At 42.4% G+C, this 25,065-nt stretch overlaps 1 protein-coding gene, 1 long non-coding RNA gene and 2 other non-coding genes across 4 annotated transcripts; all 4 read left to right on the top strand.

The window, feature by feature from the left end:
- The first annotated feature begins 9 nt into the window (after positions 1-9).
- LOC140535855 (uncharacterized) lies at positions 10-3,031 on the top strand. Its single transcript, XR_011977554.1, has 5 exons — positions 10-97; positions 369-476; positions 701-749; positions 1,521-1,562; positions 2,610-3,031. It is a non-coding gene; the product is annotated as an uncharacterized lncRNA (long non-coding RNA).
- LOC140536309 (small nucleolar RNA SNORD60) lies at positions 520-607 on the top strand. Its single transcript, XR_011977603.1, has one exon. It is a non-coding gene; the product is annotated as a small nucleolar RNA SNORD60 (small nucleolar RNA).
- Positions 2,454-2,543, top strand: LOC140536310 (small nucleolar RNA SNORD60). Its single transcript, XR_011977604.1, has one exon. It is a non-coding gene; the product is annotated as a small nucleolar RNA SNORD60 (small nucleolar RNA).
- A 1,438-nt stretch (positions 3,032-4,469) lies between the features above and the next one.
- LOC140535473 (monocyte to macrophage differentiation factor 2) lies at positions 4,470-24,689 on the top strand. The gene is made up of 7 exons (XM_072656869.1): positions 4,470-4,822; positions 12,075-12,156; positions 12,334-12,494; positions 12,733-12,807; positions 14,353-14,454; positions 15,980-16,049; positions 16,755-24,689. Exons 1-7 carry the CDS (start codon positions 4,809-4,811, stop codon positions 16,956-16,958), a joined length of 708 nt encoding a protein of 235 aa, XP_072512970.1. The 5' UTR covers positions 4,470-4,808; the 3' UTR covers positions 16,959-24,689.
- Positions 24,690-25,065: the final 376 nt, after the last annotated feature.

Raw genomic sequence — 25,065 nt, 5'->3', positions numbered from 1 at the left:
TCTCTTCGAAGCGGCGTGGTCAGCATGTGTCCGCGGCCGAGAGCGCTGCACCCCGGGGATCGGTCAGCATGGAGCTCCAGCTCCTCCTCCTGGCCCTGTAAGTCTGCTAAACTGGCTATTTCTGATTTCACCAGATTTATTAATTATTAAATTATTAATAGTGATATTTTAAAAATGGGTGCATGACTTTTTTTTTTTTTTTTGGGGGGGGGGGGGGGGTGTAATTTGCTAATATTGCTCATCTTCAGGCCAGGCTCATTATTTAGTTTCTAATCTTAATCTTAATCTCTCAGTTTAACCAGTTCTCCTCCAGCATGCTTCCACCCTCCTGCTTTTCAGGCTTGTCTGACCCCCCCTTCTTTATGTAGCAGGGTAGGACCACGTGGCTCTGGCTGACTCCTAGCTCTAGGCCTTGGTGCCCACATGGCCTTGGCTCCCTGTATCTACCTGCTGCATGAGGGCCTCTACAAGTGAAGGTGAGCTTCCCAGCCTGGTTCCCTGCCTCATGACTCTCTTCAGAACCGCTGATGACTCTTCTTTTATTTTTCTGACACCTCGTATGAGCGCTGCGCGGCAGTGCCTGATTATGAATTTCAGTCTGAGGTTCGGGAGGCATGTTGTGCCCCTGTAGTTTGGGCGATGCTGGTTACTGTATGTGTAATATTTAGGTTGTGAGCTTATATTTGCTTTATTTATGCAGGTGCGGCCTTGCTGATGGCAGACGATTTAGCTGGCGGGCGGTGCGTGAGGTGAGTGAGGGGATGTGGTTCTGAATGGGCCGTGAGGACTTGTAGTGTATGGGTGTAAAATAAATAAGGGGTGGTGATGGTAACTTGCATGCTCTGGATATTGTGAATATTGTGTAACCTGCTCACCTAATTAATGTTATCTAATTTGCTATAGATTAATACATAATTGCCAAAAACTGTCCTTTTAAATGGGTGAAAAGTGCAGAAATGACTTGGGACCTTATGGGAATAGTGGAGTAATGCTGATACCTGGCTTTTCTTATGCATATCTGTGCAGAGCACTTTAATAATCTGGAAGTTGAAGCTAAATCAACCTGTATAGTAAACTATTTATACATTAACATGCAGTAAAGTGTCAATCAGAAAAATCTAAGCCAATATTGCAGTCCCATTTGCCAGTAATGGCTAAATTATGCCCCTTAATGTTATGCTTTACTAGATTATATGGGAGCATAGGTTCCTATTTTAATAGGAGTTTTAATAAGGGCATGATTTGATCACCCTCAAAGATCATGTGTCCAGTGTAGTCACAGTAGTACTGGGGGAAGCCTCTGCAGGCCTGTGAGATGCAGTGATGAGAACTAGTTTGTCTGGTCCTTGGATAAAGGGTCTGATGATAAACTCTCTCCCTGATGCATAGACTCAGGCCAGTGCAGCCATTCCCCTTCTATGGCCCATCTGAAGCCCCCTTATTCGTTTAAGTATAAGTGTAGAGCTGTGATTGGAGAAGCACTGCAGCTGACTGTGTGGTGGTGTGGTTTGTGTTCACAGGTGTATTGGAGGCTCCTGATGGACTGCATTGTCCAGTCGAAGGTGAGGTTCTTGTTGTTGTGATGTATTTCTGGGGGGTGGGGGGTCAGTTTCATGGCAGCCCTCTTCCTGGAGATCCATTTTTCTAGCCTATACCTAATGCACACATGGCCTGTTGGGGTCATTGAGGGATTGGGGGTAGGTTTTGTTTGGAGCCTAGGTAGGTCTCCAGGATGTGGGCTTGGCATGCTGCTGGTGATCTCTATACTTGTACTCTTCTCTGATTGGTCTATATATGGAAGCTATACTGAACCACCAGTTTAAAATCAGCACAAGCCTGAAATGGGCCTTTTCAGCCTACCAGGGTTTCTTTCTGATGCAGCTGATCAGAATCAAGCTTGCAGACTTGCTACTCGTGGTACCCAAACTATAACCCTTAAAATGGGTTGAATTTATTGAAGAGGGTGTTATTTCTGTTAAACTTAAATAATTCTGAAATGGTTTAATGTGACTTCTGTTGTATTTTAAAGCAACATCCATAAAACTGTTGATATAAATATGTAAAATGTGTTTGATGGGTGATTGGTTCAAGAGTTGGCATGCCCAATAACAGGCAGTTACACTCTAACCCCTCCCTGACTCTTAGCTTGACCCTTTCGGTCAATACTGGCCCTAAATGCACTGCAAGTGTCCTTTATAGCTGGCTTTGATTCACTTCATTGGTGAACCACCTAATCTAGCATGTTCTAGACTGCTGTCTGAAGTCAAAATGACCAAAAGCTCCTAACCAGGCACTCTGCAAACCTTTAACTTCAGTTATAAGGCCTGGAGGTGTTTACCTTGGTTATACAGTTGATGTAGGTGAAGCACACTGGTGGTCAGTTGGCCTATAACCTCCATGTAGCTTTAAGGAGACAGTAATTGATTTGGATAACCAGCCAGTTCTAATGAGCAAGCCACTGAAGACTCCTAGCATTTATTTTTCTGACACCTTCTATGAGAGCTGCACTGCAGCTGTTGATTATTAACTCCAGTCTGAGGCTTGATCTGTATGTATTGCTAGATATCTTGCGTTTGAGTGAAGGGTATTAAAAGGATCTCTCTCTGCAGGTGGACGGACGCTTCATGGGCTGGCCTGGAATCCTGGTTAAGTATGTGCTGCAGGTTTGAAGATGAGGGGAATTCCTGGAAAGCATGCATTTGGGTCTTCCCAAACTCTGTCCTGGGGCTCCATATCCTGAGCCAGGCCTCTAGCCCCTCAGTGGAGGTTGCGGAGGACCGGTTTAAGGCTAGGGGTATACTTGCTGGTCAGAACACTGACCATGAAGGCGTCTGGCTTCTGGATTTATGTTGTCTAAAGTTCACAGCAAGTATATCTCCAGCCTGATTGGATGAGAAGGAAAGCAAAAACAATGTAGTGTGGGGTCCCCAGGTTTGGGATTGGGAACTTTTGATTGATGCTTGATGTTTAATGTTTCTAAACTTTTGATTCCTTTAAGAAAATAAAATAAAGCTGCCTTCCTGCTGAAAAATAGTCTTGGTTTCACTTTGATCCAACTGAAGTTTACATGGTCTCTAAACTCACTGACTTCAGATGAAGCAGAGCCTTGGATGCCGTCCCATTCCGGAGGTGCTCAGCCCTGGGTTGTGGTGATGCACAGACCTGCAGAGTTGTGTTCAAACCCTGATTCAACATCTGATGCTGATAAAAGATTTGAGGTCTCAATGTTTTTGAACTGGTTCTCTCAGGACCAGGACAGGGCATTTCTGGCTAGTGACTCAGAGATGGTCTTCAAGCTGGCAGCTCCACTGTTTGGGCAGTATGTGCAGACAATTGCCTTCCTGCAAATGATGGTATTCCCTGATCCAGAACTCACATGGGAGGTTTTTGCTTTTTAGGGAGTGTCTGTTGTATGGGCAGTCCACATGGAGGTTGACCGGCAGAAATGGCTTATATTTTGAATGGGGGGCCATGGGTGTGTACCTAAATCTTACCTGCTGTGGTGTCGGTGAGGCCGAAATGTTGAGGGGGAAAACCCAAGAAAATTAACTCAAACTTGATGATTAAACATCCCAAAAATTCTGAAATTGTTTAATATGAATTCTGTTTTTTAAAGCAAAATCTGTAAAACATGAATATAAACATGTAAAGTCTTGGGCTCCTAAATTTGTAAGTGATTAAGGTTTTAAAGGGTGACTGGTTCATGGTTCGAGAGTTGGCAATGCCCACTCAACATGCAGTTACACTGTCCAATGAAACTCTTACTTTGCTAGTCTTCCACTTTCATGTATGGCATTTTTTTATATATATAATGAGGTAAACAGAAAGGAGGGAATTTAACTGGGGTAAGTAAAAATAAAGCTATACATCTTATCCAGCTGTAATCCTAATAAATATACAGCAGTCCATACTGTTGTCCAGAAAAGCATGTGTCACAGACTTGGATTTGTAACCTTCAAATGCATGCACCCCTTTCTGACTTAAGTGTATGTTTCAAAATCCTCTTTACAACCATAAAATGAAGTATTTGGAATCTGTCAACATATCTGTAACGCCCCTGTGTGAGCGCAGTCTCTGTAATGTAGCTTTTCAATGCATTAAACTTTAGGGACGCCTGGTTCCATTCACCACCACTGTAAAACAGTCGCTGCATGAAGTAAGCTTTAGCAATTTTTAGGCCAAAATGTTACCTGCAACCATCACAAAACGATTGCTCAGACATCACTCGGTACATCTGCAACCACTCTGAGTAGTACCTCCTTCTGCAATGTAGCTTTTCAAGGCCTTAAACTTTGAGGACGTCTGGTTCCATTCACCATCAGGGAGTTAGTTCATGAGGGTCTTCAGAAAGGAGCGTGCCACGCCAACCCACCCAGACTCTGATGCCCATGTGAAGCGGTACTTCTGCAGAAATTTTCAACATTTGGTGACATTCCCCTTTAACCAAGACCAAATCTGCAGTGTAGACACCAGGGGTTCCCTGAAGCGGGTAGGTCCACAGCAGTCCACCACGGACCATCTAGCCATGCTTGAGTCACTCGCTCCCCAAACACGCGCGCTCTCTGATTCAGCCCAGGCTGAAAAAAGAGGCACTGCTGACATCACGTCTCTGTAGGAAAACCGCTAGCTACATCCTCCAAGACTTCCGGATGGTGCCTCGAAACGACAGGGATCGCCCCATGTTTGCTCGACCCGGACCGTGAGCTCCAGACGCGGCGGATCCAGGCTGGCGTGTGGGTTCTTCAGGAGCCTCTGTCGTGTTTTGCCTCGGTGACGGTGGTGCACCAGTTGCACCGAAGCCCATTTAAATGAATCTCGTAAGGTAGGTCGGTGCTCTCCAACCTCTGGGCGATTTATTATTTTTTTTCTGTTTCTGTTGTTGGGTTTGCTCGTTTTGCTCGTTTCGGTCCAGAGCTGTGTTCCTGACCCGCTTTGAGTCAGTAGAACCGTGCTTTTCCTCCAGCATCCTCCGAACTCTCAATTCCACCTTAAATAGAGCTGCGCTCCCATTGTGGCGAACGTTCAGCCCGCGTAGGCGCTGCATTGTAACCGCTGTAGGATTTAAGGTGGACCGGGGAATTCCAAAAACGACCGATATTTCTGCGTAATTAACGAGTTCCTCGGGTGGAAACCTCTACGTTACAGCTTGTATGGGTGCTTAAACGTTGCTGCTGCATATTTTAAGGTGGATCGGACGAGCTTGACTAAGAACAGGCTGATGATAACATCAGGTCGTGTTCATCACATGCGTCATTGAGATCCATCAGCTCAGTGCAACCCTGGGCTACATTGACAGGAGCTGAGATGGGTGATCTAGACGCATGGTCGGTGGGTATTGTCGTCCGTGACTCACTCAGCAGTTGATGAATTCATACTGGTTGGAAGCCTGAGACCGAACATGCACATCTGGATGGCTTTGTGCTTTCGAATGGGAGCTTTCCAGCATGCATGTGGAGCTCCATTTGGTGGCATCCAGGCTACATTGTGTGGATCAGTGTGATCATGCATCATTGGGTGGGGGAGGCAGGGTGTTTTGAGGGGGAGGGGATGTTCTGGATTGAATAATGAGAGTTCATCATGGACCACACTCCAGATGGTCGAGCTGGTGAAGTTCTCAGTTCTTGACCAGCGTAGCGTATGTTTTTTATTTTGGTTGATAGGTTAGCTGGTCTACCAGCAGGGCTGACCGGATCAGACTAGTCAACCGACTAGTCCAAGCTGGTTGGCCAGCATGACCATCTTGACCAAGCTTCAGGCGTCCCACTTTGGATAGGACAGGGTCAGAACGCAGGGTCAGTCATGCTGTGGTGCCCCTGGAGCCCAGAAGATTACACAACAATGGCAGCGGAGCAGATGCTGGTAGCGAACCTACAACCCTGTGATTAATAACCCAGCTCTCTAATCACAAAGCCACCACTGCCTCTAATACATACCAAAAGTGGTCTGATGGAGGACCACTAGTACCCTAGTACCTAGCAAGAGTGGTCAGAAGAAGGACACCTTAGTATCTAGCATAAGTGGTCCAAGGATGGACACCCTAGTACCTACTGAGAGTGGTCAGAAGAAGGACACCTTAGTACCTACCAAAAGTAGTCTGATGAAGGACACCCTAGTACCTACCAAGAGTGGTCCATGGAAGGACACCCTAGTACCTAGCATAAGTGGTCCAAAGATGGACACCCTAGTACCTACCGAGAGTGGTCTGATGAAGGACACCCTAGTACCTAGCAAGAGTGGTCCAATGATGGACACCATAGTGCCTACTGAGAGTGGTCTGATGAAGGACTCTAGGACCTACCAAAAGTGATCTGATTAAGGACACCCTAGTACCTAGCAAGAGTGTTGTAATAAAGGACACCCTAGTACCTAGCAAGAGTGTTGTAATAAAGGACACCCTAGTACCTAGCAAGAGTGTTACAATAAAGGACACCCTAGTACCTAGCAAGAGTGGTCTGATGAAGACACCCTAGTACCTACCAAAACTAGTCCATGGAAGTAAACCCTAGTACCTAGCATAAGTGGCCCAATGAAGGACACCCTAGTACCTAGCATAAGTGGTCCAATGAAGAACACTATAGTACCGACCAGGACTGGTCCATGGAAGGACACCCTAGTACCTACCAAGAGTGGTCTGACAAAAGACACCCTAGTACATACCAAGAGTGGTCCAATGAAGGACACCCAAGTATCTACCGAGAGTGGTCAGATGGAGGACACCCTAGTACTGAGAGTGGTCCAATGAAGGACACCCTAGTACCTAGCAAAAGTGGTCCAATGAAGGACACCCTAGTACCTAGCATAAATGGTCCAATGAAGCACACCTTAGTACATACCAAGAGTGGTCCGATGAGGGACATCCTAGTACCAAGAAAGAGTGTTCCAAGGAAGGACACCCTAGTACCTCCATGGCGCCATCCATGGAGGTCCCAACTCACAAGTTCCAGGATCTGGAGAACTTAAAGGTTCTGCTGCTAATGTTTTGGTTTCCAGATACTTCAGGACACATTGGGGAGCACTTGGCGGCAAGAGGTGGACCTATACAGTACGAGGCAGTGAGTTTTAATGTTATGGCTTATTGTTGGATATCCACCTTCTCCAAGCTAAAAGGATCATTTCAGCTCAGAATATTTGAATGAGGCAGAATACTAGGCAGCCAATCAGAGGGGAGCTTATTTACATAGTTCGGGACGGGGAGGGGGTGGGTGGCCTTCAGGGCTATGCTGGATGTACAGCAGACATCAATATCTGTCCTGTTATGTCTGGCTTTCATTTGTTAGGTCACAGTATTTAGGCTACTGTATTGGGTCACTAAATATAGTAATTGGAACGTGTGTGTATGTGTGTGTGAGTGTGAGTGAGGTCAAGCCAGTGTGTGTGTAGGCTAACTGGGTGTGCACTGGCACATCTCACTTACTGATTAGGCTAGGCGAGTCGGTGGTGGACCATAAGGACCACAAGCACAAATCATTTGTGTCTCATCTGAAAGTATGCTATGTTGACAAAAGTATTGGGACACCTGCTCATTCATTGCTTCTTCTGAAATCAAGGGTATTTGTTGGAGGAACTGTCTCTACTGTCCAGAGAAGAAGAAGACCTTCTGCTCGATTTGGGAACATCATTGCTGTGAGGATTTGTTTGCATTCAGCAACAACAGCCCAGTTAGTGAGGTCACCACCCCACCTCATCTTCATCCCCAGCTCCCAAACTCATCCCAAAAGTATTGGAGTGTCCACTAACTTATGGACATGTAGTGTACCTGGAAGCCACTGGGTTATGAAACCCATCTCCTGTTCCTGTTCATACGCTCTTAAAAATAAAGAGTTCTTTAAAAGAAGCCATAGAAGAACCTCATTGGGTTCCATGAAGAACCATGTGTGTGTTAACCAGTGTTGACCGTTCTTCTTTGAGACGGCATGGGGTGGCATGGTGGGGCAGCGGGTAGTGGCCGGGGGTTGTGGGTTCGACCCTTACTTCAGTCAGCAGGGGCGCCATTAGACCCGATTTAAATGAAATGTTGTTATGACCCCAATAAAATGTCAATTTTGCCCTGGATTGCTGACCAGAACTACAATCCACGCAAATTCACTACAGGCACTACATTTCCCACAATGCACCGGCACCTTTCCCAAAGCTTGAGCTGCTAGAATGAGCGAGTATTTTTTATTTTTAATATTTTATTTATGTGTGTGCCAGTAAATTACTACTACTGCTAATCATAACTAGTAATAATATTACTAACTATTATTTTATTGGTATTATTATTATTATTATTAATAATATTAATGTTAATATTAATAATATTATTGGTAGTTCTAGTAGTAATATTATTATTAGGCAGACAGGGGGATACTCAAAAATGTCTCCTACCTGTCTCTCTCTCTCTCTCTCACACACACACACACACACACACACACACACACACACACACACTAGTGATCAAACACACACAGTGACAGTGAGCACACATGCCCAGAGCGGTGGGCAGCCATTGCTGCAGCGTCCCCACTGAGCAGAAAGGGTGAAGGGCCTTGCTCAAGGGCCCAACAGTGGCAGCTTGCTGAGGCCGGGTATCGCACCCACAACCCTGGCCTCATTAATAGCCTACTGCCCCAACCGCTGAGCCACCACTGAACGCAGACGTCTGGATCAGTTATCCTACCAGCCCCTTAGTACAACGTCCGGGTTATGTCTAAACGAGCCCATGTGTAAATAGGGCAGGTAATTGTCCAGAGAATTTACAGGGGGTCAAATTGTACCTCATGCGTGTGCTACACAGGTGCAGCCCCTTAGGCTCATATGGAAAATTGCTAGCTGTATGCTAGATGTGCGAAAGGTCAGCTGTGGAAAATATCCTGACCTAATTCTCTGGAGTCAAGACTGTGATGTAACAGTTTGGGGGGGTTGGAATCGGCCCGTTTTCCGGTTCTTTTTGGGTTGTGCTGGATGTTCTTTTAAAGGAGGAACGGCAGTGTTTGAGGATTCACGGTTTGTAACTTTCCTGTACTGAACTCTGATTATTCAGCTGTTCCAAGGAAAAATACCGTTTTCCATTTTTAGGGAAGATCCTGAAGATCCTGAAGATGCTGAAGATGCTGGTTACACAACCTTTCAATTTCCTGTAAGTCGACTGTCTCGGAATTTCACACTGTATAAATTCGCAGGGAGCTGTTCGTGTGGGCTAATTTGCATACGTTGCATTTCTGAGAACCTGAATCTCAAAGCATTGTGGATCATCCGGTGAGAAACTGAAGTATCACTGGTACCCTACCCTACTTCTTTCCACTGGGAAGTATGGAGAGGGGGGTTAGCGTGAGAAAACATTTCCCGCCAACAGACTTCCTCCTGCTGCCTCAGGCTCTGCGGATGCTGCGTTGCCACGGTTGCAAGGGTGACATCAGCACTGCATGGAGACGTGTGTGCTAGAAAGATGCTAGACTTCTCTGTCATGCTTCTCCATGGTTACCAGCTGTTGCCAGGCAACTGCAGAGCACGGCCGTGTGCGTAGCGGCGCCGGCTTAATTCGGCGAGTCACAGGAATGAGTGAGGAGTCAGTCAGTCACATGGCCGGCTGGTCCGGTGAACATGACTCGTGCTGACGAGCTGCTGGGAAAGAGATGCTGCCTCCAGAGCTTCCAGAGCTTTCAGATGTGCCGCAATGATTGATTATTTTATTGGGTCGTGACAAATGAGGTCTGTTAGCAGTTCGTGCTAATAGCTGGAAACCCGAGCTATCCAGACGTTCACCATCTTTCATGCTGTTTTATAAAAAATGTGAGCATGAGCCTGTTGGCTGGGTTATTTAGCTCATCTTTGCGATGTCGGAGGTTAAATGCTTAAAGCTGTGTAGATGTGATGTCATTTCCGGGGCAGAAACCATTGTTTCCAGGAACATTTGGTTAAATTGGGACTGTAAGTTGAGGGGTATTACATCTTTCCACACTTGAATTGACCTTTGACCTTAAATATATACATTTTTTGTAAACAAAGTAAACATTTTAAACAGTTTATTAAATATATTATATTAAATTAAAATAATGTTAAATATTTAATTATATACTAATATCATATTTTGTATTTATTTCTATTACATTTATTTTATTAATTTCTTTGGTTTAATTTAGTTTTTTTTTCTTATTTTCCTTATTCTTTTACCTCTTTGATTTTTCTGTACATATTTGTCTGTAATTCAGTTTTAATGCTTTTTAATTTTAAATGCAGTTTTAATTTAGTTTTATTTATGTAAAATATAATCTAATATTGTATTTACTTTATTTTAGTTTAGTTATATAGTAGACTTTAGTTGTGTGTTAAATGTTTTAAAGCAATAGCGTGTAAAGTGAGGTTTACTAAGTTGTCTGGCTCTTTTTTATTGTGGTCCCATGTGCGTATTTAAATAGGATGTTTAATGAATAATTATTTAGTTATTACGTTGTAAACAAGTACAGTTAAAGTCATTCAGAGTGGTCTACCGACTCTTTGCTATAGAGGGAAATGGAACCAGATATCTAGAAAGTTTATTGCCTCTAAAAGCTTCCTCACAGAAAGTTATTACATGAGTTAGTTATGGATACACCTTTCTGACGCCTGAGACTTTCCTTTACAATAGGTTTTAAAATGTTTAAAAAAGACTAACATGTAGTTCTAAACTACTTCAGGGAGAGAGGTAGCTACATTCTCATGTTCTGCTACAAAATAGTCCCAGAACATATGGTACCATCATCAACATTACATATAAAACTCAGAAGATGGGCGTAGCTTCAGTGGTGGATCTGGGTAGTAAATAAAGTGGCTACATATGTGTTGTATTCATGGCGACATCCGGTTCCATTCACCACCACTGTAAAGAAATCAGAATCAGTAAGTTTGATTGAATGAACCACAGTTTCACACCAAGCCCTACTCTGAGAGACCTTGTACATCTTAAACACTGAATTATACAGAATATGTGATAAAAATAAATATTGGGTGTACTTCTCCTTTAAAGTGCTGCTCAGAAAAACCCTGAAAACGCTCGTGGGCGCCCTCCGCTGTCTGATCAGAGAACTGACTGTTCTCTGGTGTTTCTGGTGGGAGTTGATTCTGCTCATGAGAAATGGTCTGGGTAATTTAAGGAAGTGAGAAATGGCTAAATTGCTTCACCAGTAGACTTAATAGTTGTAAAAGGGGGGTGGTGTGAGGTGAAGGCCTCATGAAGAGAGGAACTGGCTTTTCAGAGTTTTCAGAGCCCACGGGCCATTACTTCTGTAATGTGATGGAGCAGAAAGGGATTGGCTAGGAGAAAGTCTTCTATTTTTTTTTTTTTTGAGGTTGATGGATTAGCTGGTCTGCAAGCATGGTGAACCAATTCAAGAGCTTTTTTTAATTACATTTTTACATTTAATGTTTTGCTTAATGGTTTAAAAGTCTTTTAAAACTACTTTAAAAAGATAGCCCTTACTTATGACCTTAGTTCAGAATTTTTATCATATATATATATATATATATATATATATATATATATATATATATATATATATAATGATAGAGATAAAATAGTTGACTCTTTAAGTCTAGTGTTTGTTAGCAGTGTTAGCCTAGCATCTCCTATTGAAAAATCTGTATGTACTGTATATATCCACAAATTTAGATATTACCCAACTACCCAACCCACTCATTAGTACTCTCCCCATCACATGTAATGTAATGCCAACAATAAAAGCTTGAGGACTAACAAACACGCAACCAGCCACCACCTCTTTTTTCCACCTGCCATCGATGCTGCGTCACCAGGCAACCAACACAATCGGAGGAAAGCGCCCGATACCCGGTTCTGATGCATCGACTAGCAGAGCACCCGTACTGGCCAGACTCTTCCCACCTGGAGAGAGCCAGGGCAGTTGTGCTCTCTCTGGCTCCGGCTGCCGATGGCAGGCAGCATGAACCAGGATCATCTGGGAATTGCTAAGCCTTTACATTGAGTACTTTCAGTGAAGTAGAGGAATTGCGGGTCCTTGCCAGTCACTGTTCATCAGTATATTGGCGAGTTCAGCAGCTTTACGTGACCTTTTGACCTTGTTTTGTCTTTATCTTTATAGATTTATGAACAATCGAGCACCAGCTAATAAGAGGTATCAGCCAACAGACTACGAGCATGCAGCTAACTGTGCCACACATGCGGTGAGCTACATGCTAACAGTGTTATTACATAATTAGCTTGAAATGTAATTGCTGTTTAATAGGTCCGGATGTCATTACTGCCCACAGACCAATCGTTGACCACTCTTTACTGCCTGCTTGTGTCGTGTCTTTATATGTAAAGGTGTGGGCGTTTTGTAACTCTGCTTGTTTTCCTAGCTCTGGATCATTCCCAGTATTGTGGGCGGGGTGTTGCTGTACTTCCTGTCCGATGACCACTGGGAGGAGATTGCAGCATGGCTTTATGGAGCTGGGTTGGCGAGCCTGTTTATCATTTCCACAGCATTTCACACCATCACCTGGAAGAAGAGCCATCTACGGTAAAAGCTCTTGCACACAAGCCATATGCAGTCCTCGTGCACAGTCCACAGCGATAGAAAACATGAGGAACGTTCTGCCCCTAGGAATCTGTTGGAAGTGTATTTATTAATTTTATTGGATTACATTGAAATAAAAGTACTGCTGTAGTCAGAAGCACCTTTGTGGAGCCCAAGACTGCTAAGCATTGCTCTCACTCTGCTTCATGGACCCTTATGGACGTTTCTTCTTGGTTTCTAGATCAGTCGAGCAGTGCTTCCACATGTGTGACAGGATGGTGATCTATTTCTTCATTGCTGCTTCCTACACACCCTGGTAAGCACCTCTAGTATCTTCACAGCTTGGTGCAGATGTTCTGGCAACAAAACCCAGACAACACTCATTCAGAATTACTGCTCCTCAGGTTAAGAGAAGAGTAGCAATACAAAGTCTGGCTGGTTTGTTTGGTTAACTACCCTGCTAAAAAAACAGCCCTGCCCAGCTCATGTTTGTCAAGCCGGTCAACCAGCTTAGCTCTTGACCAGCATATGGCATGTTTTTTTTTTGTTTTTTTTTGTTTTTTTTGAGGTTGATGGATTAGCTGGTCTGCAAGCATGGTGAACCAATTCAAGAGCTAAGCTGGTTAGCCAGCTGGCCTACCAGCATAGGGTATGGTTTCACCAGGATGATGTGAAATCTTTTCAACCGCCTTGACCAGAAATGGTTTAGCTTCTTGACCAGCCTGACCATGCTGGTCCACCACTATGACCAGCTTAACAAAATTGGTTGACTAGCTTTACCAAACTAGTCAACCAGTAGGAGCACCTTGATGACCAGCATGGTCAAGTTGGCCATGCAGATAGACCAGCTAGTCCATCAGCCTTAATTGAAAACCATATGCTATGCTGGTCAAGAGCTAAAGTGGTTAGCCAGCTGGCTTAACAGAATAGGGTATGATTTGACCTGGATAGCTTCAGTCTTTTCAACCACTTTTACCTTAGACCAACCATCGGAAATCATCAGGCTGGGTTGTTGTTACAAACTTAAACACTAGCGAAGTCTTCCCAGCACTTCCCAGTACTCCGAAAAAATGACAAAACAGGCTTACTGGTGTATAGTTGATTTTGTTTAATGGGTCTGAATCAATGACTGTAGAAAACATGAACACTTTGGTTCCATTCCCTTCACTTCTATGCAAAAATGAAGCCAAAACTGTCCGCCATGTTGACAAATTGCAACCGGAGTCTGTGCAGTAGAGACCAGAGGCGGAGGCGGACCAGGCTCGCCTACTGATTTGGTAGACCCGCCCTCTTCTCCCAGACCAGGCGTGACTCAGACCACCTTCATTGAGCTTACAGCACAGCCTAAAGAACCAGTAGCAGAGAATAACATCACATGATCAATAGTAGTGTGATTAGCTAGCTAGCTGCCTGACAGCTGGACTATGACCCAGCTACTCCATGTCATCAGGAGAAAGGCCCTGCAGACAGGACTCTCTCGTCCAGCCAAGGCTGCCAATCACTTCTTTCCCTGTAGCAGAGTAAGGGCTAATAATTGCTTTCTGGGGGAGCATAAAAAATGGGCCAGTTGTAGCACGAGGAAGCTGACTGCTGGAATTTGGAGACGCTGGAAATGGAAAGACAGTTTAGAGGAGGAAAATGAGATGGAAAATGGCATGAAGATGGAGATGGGCGGAGCTACACATCATACTGCAACCAGCCAGTATGATGGACGTTGCGCTGTCCATGTTTTCTCCAGTCAATGGTCTTGACAGACCACTGTGTGTTCTAGATGATGGTTCTAGATGACAGTTGACCTCTCGCAAGACCTGGACAAAGCCCGGAGATCATCGCTGACGGTGTGTTTTTTTTTTTTTGTCAGGTTGACCCTGCGGGAGCTCGGTCCATGGGCCTCTCACATGCGCTGGGTTGTCTGGGTGATGGCGTCTGGAGGAACAGCATATGTCTTCTTCTTTCATGAGAGGTGTGTATGAGTGTGTGTGTGTGTGTTGCTTATTTATGGGGGTTTGGTGTGAAATTGTGGTTCTGAATTATGAAAACTTGCCAATTGCCACTTTACAGTGGTGGTGAATGGGTGAAGGTACCAACAGTAAAGCTGCCACCATTATGTTTCATGTAGAATGTGGATGATTTCTTTGAAGACCATGCATGTGTCCCTCCACCAGTAATGACTTATTGTTAATTGCCTACCCACTAGCTAGAACTCCACCTATCACATGACTCTCCCACCAGCCCAGGGAAGTGAAAGCTAGCTCGCGACTCCTCTGAGACACGTGAAGTACCACAGTTATCGCACTGGACAGCTGAACACGCTTGGAGGAGAACACTAACTGCACTAACTGCCAGTATTGGTACACCTGTGCTGGCCAGCACCACACTGAGTGATTGGGACGCAGCCGGTTTTACAAAGAGCCTGGCTGGAAAACGCCGTTTTTGGTCCAGGGTGCTCTCCAAGGTGCTGATTTTTTTCAGTGTTGTGTTCGTATGGACGGCCGTAAAGCTTAACATAGTGATTCTGTCTCAATCGCAAATAACTCCTTACTCCCTATATAGTGAACTACAGAAGTCATAAACTGCAGTGTCAACACACAGACAACACTACAGATAAATGAATGCTCTAGGTAGAATCCCTAAATTTCCTGACTTGCACAGTGCACTACATAAGGAGCAGTGTGTCATTTGGGATTAAACCTCTGTTCTTCCTCTTCTTGCTCCTGGTGTTTTAATGGCTCTCGTTATGACGTACTATTACCCTTTACAGGGCTAGCATGCCCATGCTAGCACTTTCATCTCTGGATGGAGATATTTCAGAACTGGAGGGAGGGAAATATCCAAGAATCCCAGCCACGAATAGCATACCATCTCCCAATAATGGTGTCAACGCTTAGACAGTTGTGCCACCCAGGAACCCATCCTTCCAAAGATAGGTCAGTAGTGCTAACAGCTCTAACTCTAACAGCTACATCATCACTTCAGTTTGTTGCTTATCGAAAAAACAACTTTTCACCCCACCCAAATATTGAAAACTTGGATTTTCTGTCCAAGTTTTTACAACATGAGCAAAAGAAATCCGTTCAAATCTGACTGGAAAACCCTACAGTATCTCAGGCAGTGCATTCGGAACTATTGCTGACTGGGTGAGTTTCTCTAGAACTGAGCATTTTCACACCGAACCTCCTTTAAATGACTTTGTTTACAATGAATCGTTTAATTTTTCAGATGTTTAGTTAGATGTTCAGTAGATGTTTCAGTTTACTTTTCATTTTACTCCTGATGATGATGATGCTGCTTTATTAAATATGGATAAGGTGGTCTGTATCCCGAGCTGAGTATTCTGCTCTGCGAGGGAAAGAGGAACGCCTCTATGAATTAAAATGGTCCAGCTGCGTCCTCCACAGCTTTCGAGAGGTTGGCAGCTGCCCAGCAGATGAGTCAGATAAGGCTGTAGTGCTGCTTGACTGTGTGTATGTGGTGTGGGTGCACTGCAGGTATAAGGTGGTGGAGCTGGTGTGCTACACGGCGATGGGAGTGTTTCCTGCCCTCGTTATTCTCTCAATGGTAAGCGAGCGTCCCGTCACACGACTGCGTATACAGTGAACATCGACTCTGAGGAGCAGGAACTCATTCTCTCTCTCTCTCTCTGTCTCTCTCTCTCTCTCTCTCTCTCTCTGTCTCTCTCTCTCTCTCTCTCTCTCTCTCTGTCTCTCTCTCTCTCTCTCTCTCTCTCTCTCTACTCGGTATATCCCTCTTCCTGTCTCTCTCTATTTTTTCCATTTCTCTCTCCTTCCTCATATTCTCTCTCTATCTCTCTCTCTCTTTCCTCTCTCACTTTCGCGCTCTTCTGTCTCGCTCTCTCTTTCTCCACGCTCTCTTTCTTTTCCACTTTGCATGACTCTCAATCTTCTACCCTCTCTTTCTCTCCATCTTTCCCCCCTCATAACTCTCTCTCTCTCTCTTGCTCTCTCTCTCTCTCTCTCTCTCTCTTGCTCTCTCTCCTCTCTCTCGCTCTCTCTCTCTCTCTCTCTCCTCTCTCTCTCTCTTGCTCTCTCTCTCCTCTTTCTATCTTTCTATCTTTCTCTCTTTCTTTTTCCTCTCTCACTCTCTCTTTCTCACTCTTTCTCTGCGCTCTCTCTCTTTTCTACTTTGAATGACTCTCTCTCTCTCTCTGCACTCTCACACACACTATCTCTCCACTTATCACCCTGTCTCTCTCTCTCTCTCTCTCTCTCTCTCTCTCTCTCTCTCTCTCTCTCTCTCTCTCAGGCGGACAGGTCGGGTCTGTGTGAGCTGTTGGTTGGGGGCGGGTGTTACGTGTTGGGGATGGTGTTCTTTAAAAGTGATGGGGTGGTTCCCTTCGCTCATGCTATATGGCACCTGTTCGTTGCCATGGGAGCAGGCATCCATTACTACGCCATCTGGAAGTACTTGTATACACCTGTCAATCAACAGACCAGCACAGCCCGGTGACACACACACACAAACACACATATACACACACACACACACAAACACACACACATATTTATGAAGAAATGAACAGTAGACAGAGATCTGCTGGGGCTTGAGTGGATAGACTTGTGGTCCTTATTTCTGGACAGATCGGGGGTCCGTTTACACCCTTCGGCAGATGGAGTGTATGAGGCGTCTCAGAGAAGGAGGGCTGATATGGGTTCAGCTTCCATTTGCCCCATGTACTGTGTAATGAGGTTGATTGACCTGTCCAAGCTCCGCCCACAGATTTCCGCCTCATTCAACCTAATGGAAAACTTTAGTGATGCTACCGATTCACTGAATGGGGAACAATAGGGAGTCGCCACCCCTCCCACCCCCTCGCTGCTGGAACAGCCTCTGCTCGTCAGGGAAGGCTTTCAACTATAAACCATTGCTGGGAGGAACTGAGCTTCATCCCAAAGTGACTAGATGGAGCTCCATCACTGCCATTGGGCAGGGTGGTCAAGAGTGTCCTGTGGCGTTGATATAAGCATCACAAGCTGTTTGAGATGTATTAGTTAACTAGTTAGTTATTGAGTTATGTAGTTAGCTCGTTAGTTAAGCAGTTAATTAGTTGGTTATTGCATTAGTCGGTTCCCCAACTCACTAGTTAGTTAGTTGGTCAGTTAGCTAGTTGGTTGGTCAGTGGTAGTAGTTAGCTGTTTATGTACCTAGTTAGTTAACTCATTTTAATTTTGTAAGTTAGTTAGTAAACTAATTTTGTAGCCCCTCAAATATTTAGTTTGTTAGCTAGTTAGTTCTTTTTTGTCAGTTAGTTAGTTAGATAACTAATGTGTTACTTTTCCAGTTATCTAACTATCTAGTTCATGTTTTTGTTGTTAGCCTCTTAGTTGTCTAGTTCATTTCTTTTAGTTAGTTAACTAATTTGCTAGTTTGCCCGTTATCCAGCTATCTAGTTTGTCATTTTTTGGTAGCCAGTTTGTTTGTTAGCTAGTTAGTAAGATAACTAACATGTTAATTTCTTAGTTATACAGCTATCTAGTTATCACTTATCTAGCTGCCTATGTAGTTAATTTGATAATTAGTTAGTAACCTAATGTGTTAATTTTTCAGTTATTCATTTAGCTAGTACGTTTGTTGGCTAGTTAGTTAACTAACTTTTTAGTGTCTTATTTATCAAGTATGTGTTAGCTAGTTATTTAGTTGGTTATTTAATTTGTTAGTTTCTCATTTATCTAGTTAGTTATTTGGTTTTTGACAGCTAGTTGGTGAGTTAGTTAGTTAGTGACGTAACTAACTTAACACTGTGAGGCTGTATTTTCTGTTCAGATTGAACTGTGGCTTCTGCTTTAGCATTCTGCACCACTCCCTTTTAGCTGGTAATTGGTTGGACTGAAATAAAGGACTAGCATGTAGCTATACGCAACCACGTAGCTTCTACAGGAAGCTTCTACAACACAGGGATACGTTATGGGTCAGTAATGTAACACTATGGCGTGTATTAAGGGTCAGTAATGTCACACATGTGTGTTAAGGGTCAGTAGTTACAGTTACAGTATGGTGTGTATTATGGGTCAGTGGTGTTACAGTAAGGAGTGTATTATGGGTCAGTGGTGTAACACTATGGTGTGTATTATGGGTCAGTGGTGTTACACTATGGTGTGTATTACAGGTCCATGGTGTTATAGTAAGGAGTGTATTATGGGTCAGTGGTGTTACACTGTGGACTGTATTACAGGTCAGTGGTCTAACAGTATTGCATGTATTAAGAGTCAGTGGTGTAACACTATGGTGTGTGTTTTATGGGTCAGTGGTGTTACACTATGGGGTGTATTATGGGCCAGTGGTGTTACACTATGGTGTGTTTTATGGGTCAGTGTTGTTACACTATGGGGTGTATTATGGATCAGTGGTGTAACACTATGGTGTGTATTATGGGTCAGTGGTGTTACACTATGGTGTGTATTATGGGTCAGTGGTGTTACACTATGGTGTGTATTACAGCTCCGTGGTGTTACAGTAAGGAGTGTATTATGGGTCAGTGGTGTTACACTGTGGACTGTATTACAGGTCAGTGGTGTAATAGTATTGCATGTATTAAGAGTCAGTGGTGTAACACTGGTAACAGCATGGAGTGTGTTATGGGTCAGTGCTGCACCCACGCTCTCTCAGGCAGTAGATGGTGCAGCGAGGGGAACTACTATTTGGCCCCTTCCAAAAAAACCCAAGTGTCCTTTTTCTCCCAAAACTCTCAACTGCAAATTGTAACGTTACAGTTCTCATTAGACTGAATGGAGTTTTTACAAATGTACTGTACAGCGTGTGTGCTGAGCTTGGATGGGTCAACCGGGACACGAAAAGGCCAAAACTGATTACAGATCAGCACTTTTACTCTTAGATGTTTGATACAAGTGACGCCTGGGCCTGTGGAGGGTGAGGGTACGACCGAACAAGGTAGTGTGACCCGCAAAACGACCCGACACATTTTAAGGGAAAGTCCGGGAATCAATCCGTTCAAGCAAAAGAAATGAGCGTCTTTTATATATAAATTATAAATACTTCTAAAAGTATCCAATCAAACTACTGAACTACTGAAACGAGAGACTTTTCTCTCTGCGCCACTGCCAATAGAGGGCCCTCTCCCTCCTGCCATGAAAGAGAGAGGGATGGCTCTTGTGTTTGCGTTTACTCTACACTGTTTGCTACTTGCAAACAGTAAAAAGACTCTTGACTTTATATCTGTAGTATCACATTCTCGTATTTTAGTGTCTGGTGAAATACCACAAGTGCTTCAAAAACAAAGCTTAAGTCTACAGGCAGTTCGTACCGGTTCCAGACTTAGGCCTACACTCCTGAAAATAAAGGTTCTTGGCTCAGATTTCCAGTCATCACCTGAAATACAACAAAGTATGTTGACCCTTTTTAATGACCTGGGTTTCTGCATTGATTATTACCCAGCTAACACCCAAGTATCCCAGTCCCAACTAAGAACTCTGGGGTTCCCCATTGGCCCAAAAGGGTCAGTGATGGGGCCAGGAGGGGTTGAACATGGGCCTAGATGGGACCCATGTGAAATTAAGGTGGGTTGTGAGGATGACACCCATTCAGGAAGCCCAACTGGGTCCTTAACGAAAATGTATGCCCACCTGGAACCCACCTAGCCCATGTTCCAGCCATGTGAGCCCCACATTAGCATGTTGGCTGGGTTATAACTTGTGGTCTGATATTATTATACAATTATAGGCAAACACAATCTATTGAAATGAATAGCTGTGCTGTTCATGCTGTTATCGAGCACATTGATTAAACATTTACAATTCAGGCTAGAAAAAGTAAGTGAAGCTCTGTGTTCATTAGTTCCGAAATTAGTGCAGAAATCCAGGTAATTTTGTAGGGTTCACTTACCTAAGTCCTGTCTGCAAAATCTTTCCTGTCAAGACAAAAATAAATAAATAAATAAATAATATATTTTTTTTTAAATAAATGAAGTTTAATTTTGAAGTTTCAACTTTTAAAGTTTCACATTTTTAAATAATTAGTTTCTAAATTTCATTTTAAATATGGAGTTTAGCTGCATGAAGAATTAGCAAACTAATTTGAAATATTAATACAAATTATATATAAATATATAAAAATAAATTGCTATTGAAAATTGTCATGGCTTTAATGTTAAGCTATTTGAAACTACAAATAGTTTCTAAAATTGCTTTCGAAAATGAAATATTTTACAGATTTAAAAAAAATGTTTAGACCTTTACACAACTATCGCATTCGCCCAATCTTGCAGATTGGTGCTCAATTTAAGTGAAATGCCACTTATATAAAGTTGCTATAATATAAACATAAGCATTATTTCACATATTTAACCAGTAAATACAGCAGAAACTGGCGAACGCCATTGTTGTTAGTACATGAATTTTTAAACAGTGCATTTCTTCCCTGAAACAGCAACAAGACCCTCCTTAGCACCTTTATTTTTAAGAGTGTAGTCCTAAGGATCTGACATTTTCCCTTCCCATGTAGTTCTTAGTGCTAGCATAGCTTTGTAGAGCAGGCCTATGGTCAGTTCAGCTCTTATTACAATCCTAAACACCACCCTCTACCACCATACCACCACCCCCTCATTCATCTTGCACTGGCTCCATCCTTTCTTGTGGTTGCCACTCCCTGCTTGAGTCATCCAGGGTTGAGCAGCTCCTTCAACAAGATGTTCCTCAGGACGTCTCCGGGCTCATGGGTGGACCACCTGCGATTCATGCTTTCTGATTGGCTGAAGTAGCCAAAGCTTTGCTCTCAGGGTAATCTCACTGACTGGTGCCATCGCCATCTCTCTTAACATTCCACTGGGACAACAAATTATACTCAAAAGCTCTACTATGATTATGTTCCATCTGGTCTGTGATATTATTTATGTTTTTTAAAAGGTGTATTAGTTATAATATGTTAGAAATGATTTGATTATTATTATTATTATTATTATTATTATTATTGTTATTATGGAATCTGGTGATGTGTAATATTTATTGTATGTTGGTGGTGAATGTATTTGATTAATTCGGGTATAGTTTCTGTAGTGACCACACAGTATTGCCTTTGGTAGAACTGGACTTTTGTACATAATGTAAGTTGATTCATTTGTGAAAATCCAAGCTACTGTTCAGCTTCAACGTTAAGCCCTCATTGTGTTTTATATGTGTTTCTAAAGGTATTCCTTTGCTGCCAGCATGGTTATACATCCATGGATCCCCAAAGGCTTTAGCAGATATGCCTCTAAAGGAATTCCTCCAGTGTTTTTCAACCTAACCTCTACCTGCCACATTTGTGAATTACACATTTGTGATTTATATATATATATATATATATATATATATATATATATAGTCTGTGGTCTGATTGTACCCTACAGAGGGTAAGGTGAAAGACACTGAAGTATGCCTTTAATTAATGTTGTGTGAAAGTAATGGTGAGGTAAAAGTGAGGAGGATTAAGTGAATCATTTGTACTGTAGCGCCAAAGCTAGTCAATGGTTATTACACCATTCTGTTTAGATTTTTCTTCAAGGGTTGGATTTGATGTTTTATTAAAGACTTAAAGGGGACTTCTTCAAAAACCTAAAAAGGTTGGTCACTAAAGGCACGGTTATTATTATTATCATTATTTATTTATTTTTTTTTAATTATTTTTTTTTTTTTTACCTCGCGTGTTTAAGGTGGTAGTAACTTCAGGCTCCTGCAGATGACGCTGCACGAGAATGATTAGGCTATAAATACCTGCGTGGTGTGTGCCGAGACTCATACTTTGAGAATAGTTTTCTAGGCTTTTTAAAGTGCATTATATGTGAAATTCTTTTTTTTCTACTTGTTGTTGCCAAAAACTCTTATTAAAAAACTTTAAAAAACTTATTAAATATTGAATATGAGTTAGATTATTAGTAGTATTTAATATTGAGTTAAATATTAGTATTTAAAGCTGCATTGGAATATAAATATCTAACCTTCGTTAAATAATTGTATATAAACATGCATATTCATTATTTTTATTTATATTTATTGTATTGTGTATTTCTGGGAGAAAAAAATGATTAATATGCTACAAAAAAGTTTTTTAGGTTATGCTCACATACTTCTATACAATTATTGCCACTTGGAGTGTCTGTGCAGAATGTATGGCAATTATGCCCTCTATACCAACACTGCTGGCTAAGGGGAAGTCTCCTTTCAGTCTGGTTCCTTATTTACCAACAGTACCTTCAGTACCTCTGCTGGTATTGGAGTTAGAGAGGCATTTCGGCCTTGAATTACCATTTAAACGTTATTATTGACGTCCTAACTGCTAGCATATCCCCCTGGAGGCTAATAATACATGCAGACAGCATATTTGGCTTCCTAGGAGTAGCACTTCTTCCGCATCCACCTTAAAAATGCTTGTAGTTCCGCCTACCTTCAAACTGCATCATCAGAAGGGAGTTTTTTCTAAATTGTAATCATGTCAAATATTTCTCTAGAGGCTACCACAGCACCAGCGTAAGCAGAGTTGAGAGGTTTACAGCAGATTTAGCAATGGTTCGATTTTTCTTCATGGTCTGAGTGCCTCTTTAAGTGTAAAACACTACAATTTCACACTCTTCTGCAGTAACTGTGTGCTTTGCTTTGCTAGTCATGCTCTCTGTCTTGGAACTTACGGTCAGTATTGATGGGCTTTGCATTTTGGTGAACAGCACAGTGTGTAAATTACAAAAGTCATGACCACAATTGAAATATGTGGTATTTCTTTTTTTATTATTATAAATTTTTTTAAAGACAACAAACACACATACATCTCTGTGCAACTGGACTACAGTTAATGGTTAAATATACCTGTTTAATTGTTTATTATTATATATTTTGTTCATTTATTTGCTCCATTTGCTGGCTGTTGTAGCTCCCATTACGAATAGTCAGACTACTGTGGCTTTTAGATATTGCGGCTCTAATTTTTGCTGTGTATCTTTTTGTTAGTATGTTTTTCAACACTTTGTACAGCTTTCACTGCCAATGTGGGCCAACTGCAAATTTACACTGGTTTGGGAAAGTATATAGAAGAATAGTGAACCGTACACTTCATTGCAAATGGCTTGCCTTATTGCTGGTTATTGAGATCGGTTGATATCAAGGCCGTAGTCACGATATACGGTGAGATGGATACACCCCACCAATATTTAGATATGCTCTAAATGGACGGAAAATCAGGTATTTCCTCCAGTATTGAGGCGGTATTGAGGCTTTTTTTGTCAGATTCCATATAGGTGAATATAAGTGATTTAACATATGGTCATTTGATTGAAGCAGTAATTTGAAAAACCTTGAATGTGAACTATCCACACATTCACGCAAGGCCCCAACGAGCCAACGTTAATGTCCGTAGTTCGTTATATTTGTAGGAAATCCCTCAAGAAGCTTCAGTAAAGTGCCGGTAATTGTAGTGATGCTGTGTAACATGTATTAGGTAAGTTAGCCCTGAGCAAGAGAACCACAGGATGCTGGTCAGATGATAGAAGTAGGCTAATGGTTGAGCGTTCAGTTCAGTTTCTTGAGATGATAATGTCAACCTAATGGCAAGACGTACCTGTTGTTCACTGCTAATATTGCTTTAGACTTCACCATGGTTGTACTTCATCAATCCCTTATAATAATTAAGGGTGGAGTTCCCTGCACAAGTAAATTTGGTCCCCCCAGTGTTCAGTTTCACGACTGCGGCCTTGGTTGATTCCAAACTCAAGCCTAATTTTGACCTGAAATGGGCATTCCAGCATTTCTTATGTCATGTTAATGTAATATAATTCGTACAACGTTAAAAGCTATTATAATTTATTTATTTATTTAATTAATTTTAGCAGGCGTGCCCTTTGAAAACCCATGAAGCTTAGTTTTGTGCTGACCCTGCTACATTTATTTTGTAGAATTTATTTTGTATTTTATTTTTGCCAGAGTACAAATCCTTGTAAATATCTTTGAAAATTCTATATTTTTAATTTACATCATTTTGTTTTTTATATTTACATTTTTGGGGTTTTTCCGCTTCCGTCAAAGCTGTGTGAAGCTGTGTGGATGTTGTCATCCTGCCAAACTGCGCATTATAAATGATGTACGATTACAGTGTAAGGAGTTTGTGATTGTGACTTTGCTGCAGCATTTGTATTGCCACTGGTTTACACTGGTGCACAGTTTCTAAATCTTGTCATTGAACAACAACGCTTTTTATCAAGAAGCCTCACGACTCTGTCTCATTATTATTATTATTATTATTATTATTATTATTGTTATTATTATGCTGTGTATTTGCCTGGATGTTAAAATCGGACACCAGGGGGCGCAAAGTCTTCCTTTGTAGGTCCTGGGTTGTAAGTCAAAAGAGTTGTACTGCATCAACCATAGAGTCATTAACCATCTACAGCCATCCACAAGAGCTCTCCAGTGTAGTTAGAACCATTTAGAACCATTAAGATCCATTAAGCTCTGTCCTGTGTTGAGAAAGGGCATCATGGAAGCTTATGATAATCACATTAAATATACTACATATTTGTTTAGAGATAAAAACCTGACCAGAACACACCTAGGAAGGTGAAAGGGGTTCTTGGAGTGGT

This window comes from Salminus brasiliensis, chromosome 15 (genome assembly GCF_030463535.1).
Source record: "Salminus brasiliensis chromosome 15, fSalBra1.hap2, whole genome shotgun sequence".
Classification (NCBI taxonomy): domain Eukaryota; kingdom Metazoa; phylum Chordata; class Actinopteri; order Characiformes; family Bryconidae; genus Salminus; species Salminus brasiliensis.
This window is presented reverse-complemented; position numbering and strand designations above follow the sequence as displayed.

Bases quoted from the DNA above. Each gene is read 5' to 3' on its own strand.
- LOC140535473 (XM_072656869.1), top strand. The intron at 12,157-12,333 runs GTGAGCTACATG...TTGTTTTCCTAG, and splicing joins CTAACTGTGCCACACATGCG to CTCTGGATCATTCCCAGTAT. The intron at 12,495-12,732 runs GTAAAAGCTCTT...CTTGGTTTCTAG, and splicing joins TGGAAGAAGAGCCATCTACG to ATCAGTCGAGCAGTGCTTCC.